Source organism: Periophthalmus magnuspinnatus, chromosome 14 (genome assembly GCF_009829125.3).
Source record: "Periophthalmus magnuspinnatus isolate fPerMag1 chromosome 14, fPerMag1.2.pri, whole genome shotgun sequence".
Taxonomy (NCBI): domain Eukaryota; kingdom Metazoa; phylum Chordata; class Actinopteri; order Gobiiformes; family Gobiidae; genus Periophthalmus; species Periophthalmus magnuspinnatus.
This window is the reverse complement of record NC_047139.1, coordinates 2,195,823-2,212,776: the sequence shown is the minus strand read 5'-3', so window position 1 is coordinate 2,212,776 and position 16,954 is coordinate 2,195,823. Positions and strand designations below refer to the sequence as shown.

The window sequence follows — 16,954 nt, the reverse complement described above, 5'->3', positions numbered from 1 at the left end:
ATAGAGTTTAATGCCATACTGTGGAACATTTTGAGTAAAATAACGTTTCCATGTAAACAAACAGGTGTCTGACCCTCCACAACAAAGTTACACTTTGCACCTTCAAGAGAAAATAAGAAAGAGGAAATTTGACATCAAAGATGTTTGTAGAAAAGTAAAGAGGGAAACGTTTAGGACCAGACTCAGGATCTGGTCCAGTCCAAAGTCCAGGTCCAGGACAGGTCCAGACAGCAGCAGTGATGGAAGGAGTTGAGCTTTAAAGCTCTGAGTAATGTCAGGTTTATTTCTCTGTGTTCTGCTGAGTCCACATTAAAACACATGGGAATAGAACCACCAACCTGTCGCTGAGTCCAAATGTGCCTCTGTGTCTTTGATTCTTTACTGTCTGTTTTACAGGACACTGTGTCTCTGTGTTTCTGTTTCAAGTGTCTTGCCTAAGGGTTGTGGGGATGATGCTACTTGGTCTGGAGTTCAAGACAAAACTCTGTTATTGGAGATTGACTTTTTTAGATCTGCAAATCCAGACAAACATTACTGGTCTTTTCCTTGTGAAATATAATCCTAAACTCAAATCTGTTTAATCTGTTACAATGGGACAGAAAAAAGAAAGAGTAATTCTACAGAAAATGGTTGAAAATCTAAAAATAAAGAAGAAAATGAAACTCTCTAGAACCACAGAAAAAAAAGTTCAAGAAACATGAGGCAGTTAGACACATGTCCCAATAAAACACAGGAGTGAAGTCCCTAAATGAGACTCCAGACTCCAGTGCTGAGGACTGTGATCTAATGTGGGGTCCCCTGTGTCCCTCAGCAGCACCTCTGCCCTCTCACTGTCACTCAGACTGGACTGAGCATGGATCAGAGAGAGACCAGAGAGGACGGAGCCCCTCCCTCTAAAACCACTCACCCCCCCAAAGTTCACAGGTAAGAGAGGATCCCTCCACCACTGTTCTCCATGTCAGAGCTCAGACTAAAGCCACTGCTCCATCTGTGTCCACAGACCTGCTCCTGAGGCCAGCGCCGTCTCATTCAAGAGTGAGGACTCTATGGAACGAAGGATAGTGTTTAAAAGAGAACATGGTCCAGAGTAAGTCAGACTCAACACCTCATAATGTCAGGACTTTATGTTCACAGCCTTTTTATAATGATATGGACGACTTGTTTTTTTATTAAACTCAACATAAGTGTAAGAGCTGCAGATTTCAATTCAATTCAATTCAATTCATTTATTTTTGTAACGCCCAAAATCACAACAACAGTTGTCTCGAAGGGCGTTCATGTTTTGGTTGATGGGGGAAACCGGAGTACCCGGAGGAAACCCATCCAGACACGGGGAGAAACATGAAAAACTCCACACAGAAAGGCCTGGTGACCCGGGGATCGAACCAACCTTCTTGCTGTGAGACATGAGTGATGGCACTCAGTCACCGTGCCGCCAAGACACAAAAAACAAAACAACAGGAAGAATCAGACACAACAAGAAAAATCAGACACAACAGGAAAAATCAGACACAACAGGAAAAATCAGACAACATAAGAAATCGGCCAGGAGACCAGACGAGGAGGAGGAGAGCCGGGCGAGGAGGAGGAGAGCCAGGCAAGGAGGAGGTCCAACTGTCATCGGGGCATCTGAAAGAGATACACTCCACAGGGGGAGTGGGACAGGGGACAACATGTGAATAGCATTGCTGATGAGAAAATAGGGCAAAGTAGAGGATAGTGCTCAGGTTGCCATACTTCCCCCAGCTAGTTAGTTACTCCTACTGCAGCTTATCTTATCCCGGGTTTTAATAACCCTAACTCCCTCACTAAGTAACCTGGTCATACGCTATACCGAAGAGGAAGGTTTTAAGCCTGGTCTTAAATACAGAGACTGTGGGGGCCTGTTTAACATCAGCAGGGAGTTGATTCCATAGCACAGGAGCTTGGTAACTGAATGCTCTCCCTCCCACTGTACTTTTGGACACTCTAGGAACCACTAATAGTCCTGCATTCTGAGAGCGGAGTGCTCTGTTTGGCTGGTACGGGACAATAGCATCTTGCAGATAGGATGGGGCCATACCGTTTAGGGCTTTGTATGTCAGGAGGAGGACTTTGAATTTGATTCTAAGCTCGACAGGAAGCCAGTGCAGATATTTTAGTACAGGACTGATGTGGTCTCTTCTTTTAGTTCCTGTTAGGACTCTGGCCGCTGCATTTTGGACCAACTGGAGGCTCCTTATAGTACTTTTGGGGCAGGCGGCAAGCAGGGAATTACAGTAATCAAGTCTGGAAGTAACAAATGCATGGATGAGTTTTTCAGCATCGTTTTTAGGTAAAATATTTCTAATTTTAGTTATATTTCGCAGGTGAAAGTATGCGGTTTTACAAGCTAGGTTTATATGGGCTGTGAATGAGAGATTTTGATCAAATAGGACTCCAAGATTTTTTACAGTAGGGCTAGAAGCTATATTCACATTGTCGAGTGAGAATATCTGGTCTGACAGAGAATCTCTTTGACCTTTGGGACCAACGACAATGACCTCTGTTTTTTCAGGATTTAAGAGCAGGTAATTCAAGGTCATCCAGGTTTTGATGTCCTTCACACAGGCACTGAGTTTATCTATTTGATCAGTCTGATTTGGTTTCATTGATAAGTACAGCTGAGTGTCATCAGCGTAGCAGTGAAAATTAATGCCATGTTTTCTGATAATGTTACCCAATGGCAACATATACAGAGTAAATAGGATTGGACCAAGCACAGATCCTTGTGGAACACCACAGGCTACTTTAGAACAGGGAGAGGTGCTCTGGTTTATACTAACAAACTGGTACCTATCTGATAGATAGGATTTAAACCATTTGAGGGCGGTCCCTCTGATTCCAATGTCACATTCTAACCTCTGCAGTAGAATGTTGTGATCAATAGTGTCAAACGCTGCACTGAGGTCCAGTAGGACCAGGACTGAAGCCAGCCCGTTATCAGCAGCTAGTAGTAAATCATTTGTTACTTTAAGCAGTGCAGTCTCTGTGCTGTGGTGAGCTCTGAATCCAGATTGAAATTTTTCAAATATATTATTGTCCTGCAGGTGGCGGCAGAGCTGTTTCACCACAACTCGTTCTAGAATTTTTGAGAGGAAGGGAAGATTAGAGATAGGTCTATAGTTGACTAATTCATCAGGATTTAGGTTAGGTTTTTTCAAAAGGGGTTTAATCACAGCATACTTAAAGGACTGAGGAACGTAGCCATTTTCTAACGACATATTTAATATGTTATGGATGGAATCTATTATTAGGGGGAGGGCTTCTTTGAGGAGTCTGATTGGAATAGGGTCGAGCAAACAGGTTGATGGTTTTGACGACATGATGACTGAGGTAATCTCCACCTCATCAACAGGAGTAAATTTATCTAATATTATTAGAGGGTCCATATGGGATATTGGCATTACAGACTGGATTTGCTCAGAGCTGATTTTTGGAGTAGCTTTGTTAATTTTGTCTCTAATGGTTGTGATTTTGTAATCAAAGAAGTGAAGAAAGTCATCACAACTAATGTTCGAGGGGATAAGAGACTCATTAGCAGTGTGGGAGTTTGTCAGCCTGGCTACAGTGCTGAACAAAAATCTGGGGTTATTTTTGTTTACTTCTATTAGATTTGAATAGTATCTAGTTCGGGCTTTCCGCAGAGCGGCCTTATAAGTGAGCAGGCAGAGCTTCCATGCCTTCAGAGACTGCTCAGAGCGCGAGCGGCGCCAAAGCTTCTCTGTGCGTCTTACATGTTGTTTGAGTGTCCTGAGCTGTAACGTGTACCATGGAGCCGGAGGTCTTGGTTTAATGCTTTTCTGTTTTAGCGGAGCTACAACATCGAGAGCAGATTTTAAGGTGAGCATTGTTCTGTCAACCAATTGATCAGTGACAATTGGATTAAAATTATTGCCATTGTCACATGACATATCTTTCAGTAATGGCTCAATAATTTCTTTAAACTCTGTAACCGATTTATCTGATAATGTTCTTTTCATTATAGTTTTTTTCTGTGGGGCTGGATAGTCTTTTAGTATAAATTGAAAGGTAATTAAGAAATGGTCAGAGAGTATAGGGTTTTGAGGAAGGACAATTAGATCATTAATCTCAATACCATAGGTTAGAACGAGATCTAGAGTGTGATTGTGACAGTGAGTCGGCTTATTCACACTCTGGGTGAAACCGATCCCATCCAGGAGTGCACCAAAAGCATCACTGAGACAATCACTGCCGTTATCTACATGAATGTTGAAATCTCCGACTATAACAATCCTTTCCCAGTTCAAGACTAAACTTGAGATGAAATCAGAAAACTCTGTCAGGAAGTCGGCATATGGACCAGGAGGTCGATAAATTATTATAAATATAACAGCTTTTTGGTTTTTCCAATTGGGGCACGTAATGGAGAGTGCGAGGCTTTCAAAGGAGAGGTAAGTATAGTTGGGTTTGGGGCTGAGAATTAGACTAGAATGAGAGATGACGGCCACACCACCACCTCGACCTGTGCTCCGGGCACTCTGAAAGTTCATGTGACTTGATGGTGTAGATTCGTTTAGTCTAACATAATCATTTTCCTGAAGCCATGTTTCAGTTAGGGCTAACAGATCAATATTAAGGTCGCCAATTAGTTCATTTATTAAAAGAGATTTGGAGGAAAGAGACCTGATGTTTAGCAGTCCACATTTTACACACTTATCATTTTGTTTATTTGCGGCACATTTATTTATTTTTGTTAAGTTATGAGATCTGACAGCTTCCTTGTCAGAGTTTAGGGGTGTTTTATTTGTGCTTTTTGTACGTGGGGCACACACAGTCTCTGTCTGTTTGGAGCTGTTCCCTCTGACTGAGTTGTGCTTCACTGGTCTAAACTGCTCCCTAACGTCACTATCACTGTCACTGTGCTTCCCTGAGCTGTTCTGCGTGCTAGTCTTACCTGGTCAATCTAGACTAGCAATCATATTCTGAGCTAACAGGGTGGAGCCAGCCTGCGTGGGATGGATGCCGTCTCTACGTATAAGCCTAGGCTTCCCCTCAAATGCCCTCCAATTATCTATGAAGACGACACCATTCTGCGGGCACCAATTGGTCAACCACTGGTTGACTGCTGAAAAGCGGCTGTACATTTCACAATTGGTATAGGTTGGGAGGGGGCCAGAGAAGTACACGGACTCCGACATCGACTTAGCCAATTGACAGACTGCAGCTATCTGTAACTTAACCACCTCTGACTGACCGCGCCGAGTATCGTTACCCTGTAACGATACTCGACTCTGTGACTGTGAGGAGGAACTTCATGCTCGTCTCAGCAGCAGGAAATGCAACACACTTATGTCTTTGTCCTACAAAAGGCCTTCTATGAGATCCTAGTCCAGGCCCATCACCCGCTGGACCTGCTCAAGTTACATGACTTTAACGACTGTGTTTCTCCAACAGAGATACAACTTTTTATTTTTCAGCCTCTCTCTTCACGCAGACTCAGGTTACTGTCTTTGTTCAAATCTTTTCTTTCTTTGACCGGCTCCAGCTGGTTTCATGGACTGTTTGGTCTTTGTGATGTTTCCCTCTTACATGTAGATGTTTTCATAATAACCAGTCCATTTGTAATGTAGACAGTTGTTTGTGGTTTTCACACAGACAGAGCTAAAAGACATTGCATGTGATGATGGATTCTGGAGTGAGGTGAACAAGTGTTAAGAAGAATCACTGTGACTAAAGTGTTTTTGTTTTTTTCTGTCTCAGGATCCACCACAAACATCCTCCATCTGTTCCCATCTGTGAGTCCCTCAGGAGTGACTGGTCTATGAGACGTCCACTTATTTTTTCCTCAGACCCGTGAGTTTCCACAAGTGTTGAATAAAACAATTGAAATTAACATAAATGTTTCATGAGTCTCTCTCACAGAGTGGAGCAGCAGGGTCCAGAGGTCTCCAGTGGTCAACACCATCAGACACAGCTGGACTCCATATTTAAGGTCTGTCACTAAAGTTTGTAAATGTTCAGATGAATGAGAACTTGTTTCACACAGATCTGACACTGACTGCATTTGTGTTGTTTATAATGTGTCTGTTCAGCTTCTGGAGGAGGACATCTTCACTTTTGTCCAGAAGGAGCTGAAGAAGCTTCACAAAGTTCTGAGTACAGATTACCCAGAATGCTTAGAGCCTGTGAAAGATGAGGATGAAGAGCAGAGGAGCAGCAGTGAGGCTGTTCTGAAGATCACACTGAACTTCCTGAGGAGGATGAAGCAGAAGGAGCTGGCTGAGCGTCTGAGGAGCAGTAGGACCATTTAACACATTTAACAAGGTGCTCACAGTCGTTTTATATTCTCTGAGACTCAGGCCTGTATCTGTTGTCTTCATTCAGGGACTTGTTCTGGAGTTTATCGACATAAACTGAAGTCTAACCTGCAGCAGAAGTTTGAGTGTGTGTTTGAGGGCATCGCTAAAGCAGGAAACCCCACCCTTCTGAATCAGATCTACACAGAGCTCTACATCACAGAGGGAGGGTCTTCAGAGGTCAACCAGGAACATGAGGTCAGACACATGGAAACAGCCTCCAGGAAACCAGGCCCAGCAGAGACAGCCATCACATGTGAAGACATGTTTAAAGGCCCAGCTCACACACATGGACCAATCAGAACAGTGCTGACAAAGGGAGTGGCTGGCATCGGGAAAACAGTGCTCACTCAGAAGTTCAGTCTGGACTGGGCTGAAGGCAAAGCCAACCAGGACATACAGCTGCTGTTCCCGTTCACTTTCAGAGCACTCAATGTGCTGAAGGAGAGAAGCTTCAGCTTGGTGACACTTGTTCATCACTTCTTTAGTCAAACACAAACAGAACTCTGCAGCTTTGAAGACCTCCAGGTGCTCTTCATCTTTGACGGTCTGGACGAGTGCAGACTTCCTCTGGACTTCACCAAAACCAAGGCCCTGACCGACCCCACAGAGTCCACCTCCCTGCACGTGCTGCTGGTAAACCTCATCAGGGGGAGCCTGCTTCCCTCCGCTCACCTCTGGATAACCACACGACCAGCGGCAGCCAATCAGATCCCTGCAGAGTGCGTCTCCATGGTGACAGAGGTCAGAGGGTTCACCGACCCGCAAAAGGAGGAGTACTTCAGGAAGAGGTTCAGAGACAAGGCCGACACAATCATCTCCCACATCAAGACGTCCAGAAGCCTCCACATCATGTGCCACATGCCAATCTTCTGCTGGATCGCTGCCACAGTCCTGGAGCATGTGTTGATAAGCAGAGAGAGAGGAGAGCTGCCCAAGACCCTGACTCAGATGTTCATCCACTTCCTGGTGGTTCAGGCCAAAGTCATGAACATCAAGTATGAAGGAGGATCTGAGACAGACTCACACTGGAGTCCAGAGACCAGGAAGATGGTGGAGTCTCTAGGAAAACTGGCCTTTGAGCAGCTGCAGAGAGGAAACCTGATCTTCTATGAGTGTGACCTGAGTGAGTGTGGGCTGGACGCTGCAGCGGCCTCAGTGTACTCTGGAGTGTTCACACAGGTCTTTAGAGAGGAGCCAGGCCTGTACCAGGACAAGGTCTACTGCTTCATCCATCTGAGTGTGCAGGAGTTTCTGGCTGCTCTTCACGTCCATCAGACCTTCATCAACACTGGGATCAACCTGCTCTCAGAGAAACAAACATCATCATGGTCAAATATTTTTAGAAGGAATTCAGTCCAGTTTTACCAGACAGCTGTGGACCAGGCCTTACAAAGTCCAAATGGACACCTGGACCTGCTCCTCCGCTTCCTCCTGGGTCTTTCACTGTCGACCAATCAGAGCCTTCTACAAGGTTTGATGACACAGACAGAAAGTAGCTCCCAGACCAATAAGAAAACAGCTGAGTACATCAAGAAGAAGCTGAGTGAGGATGTGTCTGCAGAGAGGAGCATCAGCCTACTCCACTGTCTGAATGAACTGAATGAGCGTTCTCTGGTGGAGCAGATCCAAAAGGTCCTGAGTTCAGGATGTCTGTCTGAAGGTGGACTGTCTCCTGCTCAGTGGTCAGCTCTGGCCTTCATCTTGCTGTCATCAGAAGAAGATCTGGACCAGTTTGAGCTGAAAAAATACTGTGCTTCAGAGGAGGCTCTCCTGAGGCTGCTGCCAGTGGTCAAGGCCTCCAACAAAGCTCGGTGAGTAACATTTTGTCATTATCCGCATTGTCCGCTCCTGGTTTTCCTCCCTGTGTGCTCTTCCCCCTCCCTCACCTGCCTGCACCTGGAGCTGGGCGGAACTCTTGGCTCCTCCCGCGCACACCTGCTCCCCATCTGGCTAATCACCACACCTGCCATGGATAAATGGAGATGGGGGAAGACACTCGGGGCGAGATCGTCTGCATGTCCTCACCCTGTCTGTGCTGTGTTTGTGATCCTCACTTGTTCCTGCCATGCCTGCGTTCCTGTCGTCCCTGTGTTCCTGTCATGCTCCGGCCCTGGATGTCTCCTGCCCGCTCTGCCCTACGCCCATCTGGTCTGCCTGTCTTCCTGTCGTCCCTTCATGTCCTCGGTTCTTGTGCTTCCTGCTTACCTGCTCACCTGTTCACCTCCGGATCACCCTCTGTTTGTACTTGTCCTATTCCTACAATAAATCCTGTAAATCTGCCCCGAGTCTGCATCCCTTGGTCCGCTACACACACCTGTTACGACAGAACAATCTCGCCAACCATGGACCAAGCAGACTCGGGGTCATCGGACAATACAACCAGTCCACCCTGCTTACCTGTCTGTCTCTGGTTCACTGGCCTGTTCCCCATTTGCTGTCCTGTACCAACCGGTCCACTCCCAACCTGTCTGCTCCTCGCCTGGACCGTCGTAGCTCCGCTGGACACCGTTTCCCGTCCAGGGACCTCCTCGTGTCATCTGAACCTTGGCTGGACCGTTGTAGCTCCGCTGGACACCGTTTCCCGTCCAGGGACCTCCTCGTGTCATCTGAACCTTGGCTGGACCATTGTAGCTCCGCTGGACGCCGTTTCCCGTCCAGGGACCTCCTCGTGTCATCTGATCCTTGCCTGGACCGTTGTAGCTCCGCTGGACACCGTTTCCCGTCCAGGGACCTCCTCGTGTCATCTGAACCTTGCCTGGACCGTTGTAGCTCTAGCTGCCCGCTCTGCCCTACGCCCGTCTGGTCTGCCTGGCTTCCTGTCGTCCCTTCATGTCCTCGGTCCCTGTGTTTCCTGCTCACCTGCTCACCTGCTCACCTCCGGATCACCCTCTGTTTGTACTTGTCCTATTCCTACAATAAATCCTGTAAATCTGCCCCGAGTCTGCATCCCTTGGTCCGCTACACCCGTTACGACACATTTGTTTAACAGAGGATGGTTTGAACCGCCACCTTAACGTGGTGGAGGTGTTTGAGTGCCCGAATGATCCTGGGAGCTATGTTGTCGGGGGATTCATGCCCCTGGTAGGGTCACAAACAGGTCCAGGGGGAAGGGTCAGAGGAAGAGCGGTTCAGAAGCCCCTTATGATGAGTGCAAAACCAAGGCCGTTTACGCCGCCCGGACCGGCGTTACCGGGGCCCCACCCTGGAGCCAGGCCTTGGGTGGGTGCTCGACAGCGAACGCCAGGTGGCCGGGCCTTTCCCCACGGGGCCTGGCCGGGCTCAGCCCGAAGGAGTGACGTGGGGCCGTCCTCATGTGGACCTACCACCCGCAAGAGGATCTGTAAGGGGCCGGTGCTTGAAGATCTGGGCAGCAGTCGAAGGCGGGGGCCTCGACGACCGGATCTCTGGACATGGAGACTGGCTCTGGAGACATGGAATGTCACCTGTTGGGGGGGAAGGAGCCGGAGCTTGTGCGGGAGGTTGAGCGTTACTGACTAGATATAGTCGGCCTCGCCTCCACGCACAGTTTGGGCTCTGGAACCCAACTTCTTGAGAGGGGCTGGACTCTCCATTTCTCTGGCGTTGCCCGCGGGGAGAGGCAGCGAGCTGGTGTGGGCTTGCTCATTGCCCCACAGCTCAGCCGCTTCGTGTTGGGGTTCACTCCGGTGAACGAGAGGGTCCCGTCCCTGCGCCTTTGGGTCGGGGACAGGTCTCTCACTGTTGTGTTGGCCTACGGGCCAAACAGCAGTGCAGAGTACCCGGCCTTCTTGGAGTCCCTGGGAAGGGTACTAGACAGTGCACCAACCGGGGACTCCGTTGTTCTCCTGGGGAACTTCAACGCCCATGTGGGTAACGACAGTGACACATGGAGGGGCGTGATTGGAAAGAATGGCCTCCCTGATCTGAACCCGAGTGGTGTTTTGTTATTGGACTTCTGTGCTAATCACAGTTTGTCCATAACAAACACCATGTTCAAGCACAAGGGTGTCCATTGGTGCACGTGGCACCAGGACACTCTAGAACGGAGGTCGATGATCGACTTTGTTGTCGTGTCATCCGACTGCGTGTCTTAGACACTCGGGTGAAGAGAGGGGCTGAGCTGTCAACCGATCACCACTTGGTGGTGAGTTGGATCCGCTGGCGGGGGAGGAAGCCGGACAGACCTGGTAGACCCAAGCATATTGTAAGGGTCTGTTGGGAACGCCTGGCAGAGCCCTCTGTCTGAGGGGTCTTCAACTCACACCTCCGGGAGAACTTCTCCCTGATCCCGGGGGAGGTTGGAGACATGGACTCCGAGTGGGCCATGTTCTCCACTTCTATTGTCAATGTGGCCACTCGTAGCTGTGGTCGTAAGGTCTGTGGTGCTTGTTGCGGCGGCATTCCCCGAACCCGGTGGTGGACACCGGAAGTAAGGGATGCCGTCAAGCTGAAGAAGGAGTCCTATCGAGCCTTGTTGGCTCGTGGGATTCCTGAGGCAGCCGATGAGTACCGGCGGGCCAAGCATGCTGCAGCTCGGGCAGTCACAGAGGCAAAAACTCGGGGTTGGGAGGAGTTCGGGGAGGCCATGGAGGAGGACTATCGGACGGCCTCAAAGAGATTCTGGCAAACCGTCCGATGTCTCAGGAGGGGGAAGCAGTGCTTCACCAACACTGTTTACAGTGCGGGTGTAGAGCTGCTGACCTCGATTGGCGATGTTGTCGGGCGATGGAAGGAATACTTTGAGGATCTCCTCAATCCCCCCGTCATGACTTCCGAGGAGGAAGCAGAGACTGGGGACCTGGAGGTGGACTCGTCCATCACCCTGGCTGAAGTCACTGAGGTGGTTAGCAAGCTCCTCGGTGGCAAGGCTCCGGGGGTGGACGAGATCAGTTCCGAGTACCTCAAGTCTCTGGATGTTGTGGGACTGTCTTGGCTGGCACGTCTCTGCAACATCGCGTGGTGGTCGGGGACAGTACCACTGGAGTGGCAGACCGGGGTGGTGGTTCCACTGTATGAGAAGGGGGACGAGAGGGTGTGTTCCAATTACAGGGGAATCACACTCCTCAGCCTTCCCGGTAAGGTCTAGTCCAGGGTACTGGAGAGGAGAATCCGACCGATAGTCGAACCTCGGATTCAGGAGGAGCAGTGTGGTTTTCGTCCCGGTCGTGGAACACTGGACCAGCTTTATACTCTCCATCGGGTCCTCGAGGGTTCATGGGAGTTTGCCCAACCAGTCCACATGTGTTTTGTGGATTTGGAGAAGGCATTTGACCGTGTCCCTCGTGGTGTCCTTTGGGGGGTGCTCCGGGAGTATGGGGTCGGGGGCCCTTTGCTAAGGGCTGTCCGGTCCCTGTATGACCGGAGCAGGAGCTGTGTTTGCATTGCCGGCAGTAAGTCAGACCTGTTCCCGGTGCATGTTGGACTCCGCCAGGGCTGCCCTTTGTCACCGGTTCTGTTCATTATATTTATGGACAGAATTTCTAGGCGCAGCCAGGGGCTGGAGGGGGTCTGGTTCGGGAACCACAGGATTTCATCTCTGCTATTTGCAGATGATGTTGTCCTGATGCTTCATCGAGCCAGGACCTGCAGCAGGCACTGGGGCGGTTTGCAGCCGAGTGTGAAGCGGCTAGGACGAGAATCAGCTCCTCTAAATCCGAGGCCATGGTTCTCGACCGGAAAAAGGTGGTTTGCCCTCTCCGGGTGGGTGGAGAGTCTCTGCCTCAAGTGGAGGAGTTCAAGTATCTTGGGGTCTTGTTCACGAGTGAGGGAAGGATGGAGCGTGAGATTGACAGTTGGATCGGTGCAGCGTCTGCAGTGATGCGGTCGCTGTATCGGTCCGTTGTGGTAAAGAAGGAGCTGAGCCCAAAGGCAAAGCTCTCGATTTACCGGTCAATCTACATTCCTACCCTCACCTATGGTCATGAGCTCTGGGTAATGACTGAAAGGACAAGATCGCGGATACAAGTGGCCGAAATGGGTTTCCTCCGCAGAGTGGCTGGGCGCACCCTTAGGGACAGGGTGAGGAGCTCGGTCACACGGGAGGAGCTCAGAGTAGAGCCGCTGCTCCTACACGTTGAGAGGAACCAAGCTGAGGTGGCTCGGGGATCTGCTCAGGATGCCTCCTGGACGCCTCCCTAAGGAGGTGTTCTGGGCATGTCTCCTCCTCCTCCTTCTCCTCTTCCTCGTTTGGTCTTCCTACTCCTTTCCTGGCTGATTTTTCTTGTTTTGTCTGATTTTTCCTGTTGTTTTGTTTTTGTGTGTTGGCGGCACGGTGGCTGAGTGGCAACACTCATGCCTCACAGCAAGAGGGTTTGGTTGGATCCCCAGGTCGCCAGGCCTTTGTGTGTGGAGTTTTTCATGTTTCTCCCTGTGTCTGGATGGGTTTCCTCCGGGTACTCCGGTTTCCCCCATCAACCAAAACATGAACGCCCTTTGAGACAACTGTTGTTGTGATTTTGGGCGTTACAAAAATAAATGAATTGAATTGAAATTGAATGTCCCACCGGGAGGAGGCCCCGGGGAAGACCCAGGACACGCTGGAGGGACTTTGTCTCTCGGCTGGCCTGGGAATGCCTTGGGATCCCACTGGAGGAGCTGGAGGATGTGTCTGGGGTGAGGAAAGATTGGGAGTCCCTGCTTAGACTGCTGCCCCCGCAACCTGGCCCCGGATAAGCGGAAGAAAATGGATGGATGGATGGTTTGATTCAACTTCTACATGAACAATGTTTTCTCTCTCCAGACTGAGCAGCTGTAACCTGTCAGAGAGAAGCTGTGAAGCTCTGTCCTCAGTCCTCAGCTCCCAGTCCTCTAGTCTGAGAGTCCTGGATCTCAGTCTCAACGACTTGAAGGACTCAGGGCTGAAGATGTTGTCTGTTGGTCTGAAGAGTCCTCACTGTAAACTGGAACAGCTCAGGTCAGAGGGCGTAATATTACTCACTATTGTAACATAACCTGCTTTGGAAAAAATATTTCTTTAAAGTAACATAAACATATGGGACTTTTTTGTCTCATTTGGATTGATTTTTACCAATGAAATGACTGTTTACAATAATACGTGTCTTCAGACTGTCAGGTTGTCTGGTCTCAGAGGAAGGCTGTGCTTCTCTGGCCTCAGCTCTGAGGTCCAACTCCTCCCATCTGACAGAACTGGACCTCACCTACAACCACCCAGGAGACACAGGAATAAAGCTCCTGTCTGCTCTACAGGAGGACCCTCACTGCGCACTGGACACTCTCAGGTTTGGACCACTCTTATAAATACTCACCAAAAACAATCCACAAAACAATTAATTCATTTAATGTAAGAACAAACAAAGACCACGATTAATCTGAACTAAATCATGAATAAATTGAAAATCAGAAGTGCTTTTTATCCAATTAAAACAGATTTTAGAACCACCAGAGGAGGCCCACGTACCACAGTTTGTGAACCACTGTCAGATTCTACATAACAACAAAGGAGAACTATTCTGCAAAAATCACTTTTAACTATGTTGTAATTGTTTTAATCCACACACTCAGAGTTGTATTTAGAGTGATTCATGAATGTTTGAATGATCTTTATTCTCCTGTATTCAAGACGTCATGGCTCCGATCTGCCTCCTTTTTTCACACCACGGCGACTCTCACTGCTCTGGATTTATTTATCACAAATGAAAAAAACAAAAACACAAAACTGCGGCTCATTAGTGTGAACTACATTTAAATCTATCCAGAGGTGAGGCTCCTTTGTTGTGATGATGTTTCTGGTGACGTATAATAAAGGGACATGTGTGAATCAGTTCTTAAAACCTCATTGGTCTCCAAAATTTTACAACCCAGAAGTCAGTGGATTTGTTTCTTTTATTAAATCATTTTAGATTAATATTCCGTCTTCTTCCATCCATTTTCTTTTGTTTTATCATTATAATGATCCACTGGTGAAAGAGATTATCACTTTACACTAGACAAAAGTACAATATGTCGTCTTTATTCTCACACAAACTCTTCTGACACTCTCTGATGTGGTGTTTCCTTTAGACTGAGACCTGCTGGAGAACGATGGATGAATCCGATCTGGAGATGTAAGTCTGACTTACTCCATTTAACACTGATTAGTTTAATGATTTTATTTGTCTCACACAAACAACACTTCAATACGGCACATGGTTATTATGATTTAAATTACTGTTGTTTTATGAGGTTCAAAAAAAGCATCATGGGAAATAACCAAACACCTGGAGCATGTCTCATCTGTCAGACTGAGACTCACTGGCCCCTCCCCCTCGACTCTCTCCTCTGTGGGTGTGGCCTCAGACTGTGTGAATCCAGAGTTCTTCTTAAAGCAGATCCTGAAGAGTCCAGTCTGGAGCTGTGTAACTGCACTCATGTTTCAGCTCAAACACAACAGTGATCTTCATTCTTCTTCTGGAGACAGTGGATTTAAACCAATCCCCTGTTCTCCTCTGAGCTGTGCCTCTGCTGCCTCCTCCTCATCACTAGAACAACAACAGACACACAAACACTGGCAAAAGGACAGAAGCTGTGAACAAGCTCCTGAAACACAGAGCCACATGTCTCAGCCCCTGTGTGCACCAAGCCCCATCAGAACTACTGCTGCTGGAGCAAAGGAGGAGCACCAAGCCCCATCAGAACTACTGCTGCTGGAGCAAAGGAGGAGCAAAAGAGGAGCCACACTGACACAGGCACAGCTGTTGGACACAGGTCTACACACAAGCACAAGTGACTGTGGATTCATATAGAGACATTTTAAAGGAGAAAGTCTGTGTCATGGAGCAGAGAGGAGTGTAGGAGGAGCAAAGGAGGAGCACAGAGGAGTGTAGGAGGAGCACAGGAGGAGCACAGAGGAGTGTAGAATGTGTGGAGTGACGTCAGAGACTGGAGCTGCACTTTGTCACTGCAGCAACAAACTCAAGTTTTACACTGAAAATAATCTGAAATAGATGTGAGGCTGAAACTAAAGGAAATATAGAGCTGATGCAAAAGAAACATGAGCCAAATATAAAACTGACATGATTCACAAATAAAATCATCAAAATACATTCATCATAAATAATTGACTTTAAATCCATCTTTCATGAATAGATTGACCCATATTAAACTATAATTAAATCTGTGTCTCCACATGGGACTAACTGCTGCTGTGTTGTGTCTTCTCTCCATCAGATTTCTGTGATCTCACTCTGGATCCAAACACAGCTCAGATAAACCTCAAACTGTCTGACAACAACAAGAAGGTGACACATGTGAGGGAGAAGCAGCCGTATCCAGATCATCAGGACAGATTTGACTACTGGGCTCAGATTCTGTGTTCCACTGGTCTGACTGGTCGCTGTTACTGGGAGGTCCAGTGGAGTGGATGGGTTTATATATCAGTGTCTTACAGAAGAATCAGAAGGAAAGGAGACCGTTATGAGAGTTTTTTTGGATGGAATGATCAGTCCTGGAGTCTGGAGTGTTCTCAACGTGGTTTCTCTGTTCATTATAATAACAAAGGCGCCTCCCTCCCTCAGCCCTGCTCCTCTTCTGGGACAGTCTCAGTGTTTGTGGACTGTCCTGCTGGCTCTCTGTCCTTCTACACAGTCTCCTCTGACCAACTGACCCACCTCCACACCTTCAACACCACATTCACTCACACTCTGATCCCTGGGTTTAGTCTCTTGTCTTCTGACTCCTCAGTGTGTGTGTGTGCTCCGACACACTCACCCTCCTCTGTGTAAAATACAACAGTCAAATCTGTAGAAAAATCACTTTGTAAATGTTTTATTTTGACTTGATTTGAGCAGAGATTTCTTTTCTAATGTGTTATTTCCTCTCAAAGACAAACTGCAGACATCAGCCTCACACTAGTGTCTGTACTGAACAAATCACTGTGTTCAATATGAACTTTACAAACTCATAAACAGGCACCACATGCAGTAAGTGTACAGTCTGTATATGTGCTACTTTGGTCCTTGTTTGTTTGATTGGGTTCAATACTCCCATAAGAAAGTATGTTGTATTTGTATGTTCTGAGGCAGTGTTTTTGTCCAATAAGAAGGAGGAGGAGACACAGTGGTGTAGACCATAGTAATTAGTACATGTGGTCTTTTATCAACCTTTCTTCAACTTGGAGAAGCCGACCGGAGCCACACCAAACAAACTAAACCATGAACTCATAGAAAACCATGGAAATATGAGTCTTATTGTGTTTTCAGCCACAAATAAAAAAGTTCAAACACAAACTCATATATATAATGTGGCTTTACAGTTTGGTGCATTCTTCATTCACTCCACACTCACTGGTGTAAGAGACACTACTGTAGCCACAGCTGCCCTGGGGCAGACTGACAGAGGCTGCCAGTCTGTGCCATTGGCCCCTCTGACCAACACTCACACACCACATTCATACTAGGCAATGTGGGGGAAGTGTCTTGCCTAAGGACACAATAACAGTTTTATCCACTGGCGCCCCCCTGTGGCCTGGTATTCCCAGCGGTCTCCACGTCCTGACCAGGCCCAGTCCTGCCGAGCTTCAGAGATCTGACTCAGGCTTTGACAAGGAGCTTTATTCTTATGGTTGTTGGAAGTTGGAATCCTGCTGCTGGCTATGCATACCGTTTTTATGTCTTTGGGCAAGACACTTGTTTGCCTGT

General features: G+C 47.9%; 2 protein-coding genes across 3 annotated transcripts in view; both read left to right on the top strand.

The window, feature by feature from the left end:
* Positions 1-667: 667 nt before the first annotated feature.
* The window catches only part of LOC117381215 (NACHT, LRR and PYD domains-containing protein 3-like), an 81,297-nt gene continuing 65,010 nt past the window's right edge, over positions 668-16,954 (top strand). Inside the window, exons 1-2 of one of the 2 annotated variants that reach the window (XM_055226607.1) lie at positions 668-924; positions 1,001-1,087. In XM_055226607.1, the coding sequence (XP_055082582.1) occupies positions 854-924; positions 1,001-1,087 (158 nt within the window). In that variant the 5' untranslated portion in view covers positions 668-853. The remainder of the gene's footprint in view (positions 925-1,000; positions 1,088-16,954) is intronic. The other variant, XM_055226604.1, reaches the window with a different exon arrangement.
* On the top strand, positions 5,666-16,554 carry LOC129456770 (NLR family CARD domain-containing protein 3-like). Its single transcript, XM_055226339.1, has 9 exons — positions 5,666-5,682; positions 5,743-5,835; positions 5,905-5,926; positions 6,075-6,279; positions 6,367-8,152; positions 13,060-13,233; positions 13,385-13,558; positions 14,340-14,383; positions 15,486-16,554. The coding sequence occupies exons 1-9, from the start codon at positions 5,666-5,668 to the stop codon at positions 16,037-16,039; spliced, it is 3,069 nt and encodes a 1,022-aa protein (XP_055082314.1). The 3' UTR covers positions 16,040-16,554.

Excerpts from the sequence above, each read along its gene's own strand:
- LOC129456770 (XM_055226339.1), top strand. Across the intron at positions 5,927-6,074 it reads TGGAGCAGCAGGGTCCAGAG|CTTCTGGAGGAGGACATCTT; the intron begins GTCTCCAGTGGT and ends GTGTCTGTTCAG. Across the intron at positions 8,153-13,059 it reads AAGGCCTCCAACAAAGCTCG|ACTGAGCAGCTGTAACCTGT; the intron begins GTGAGTAACATT and ends TTCTCTCTCCAG.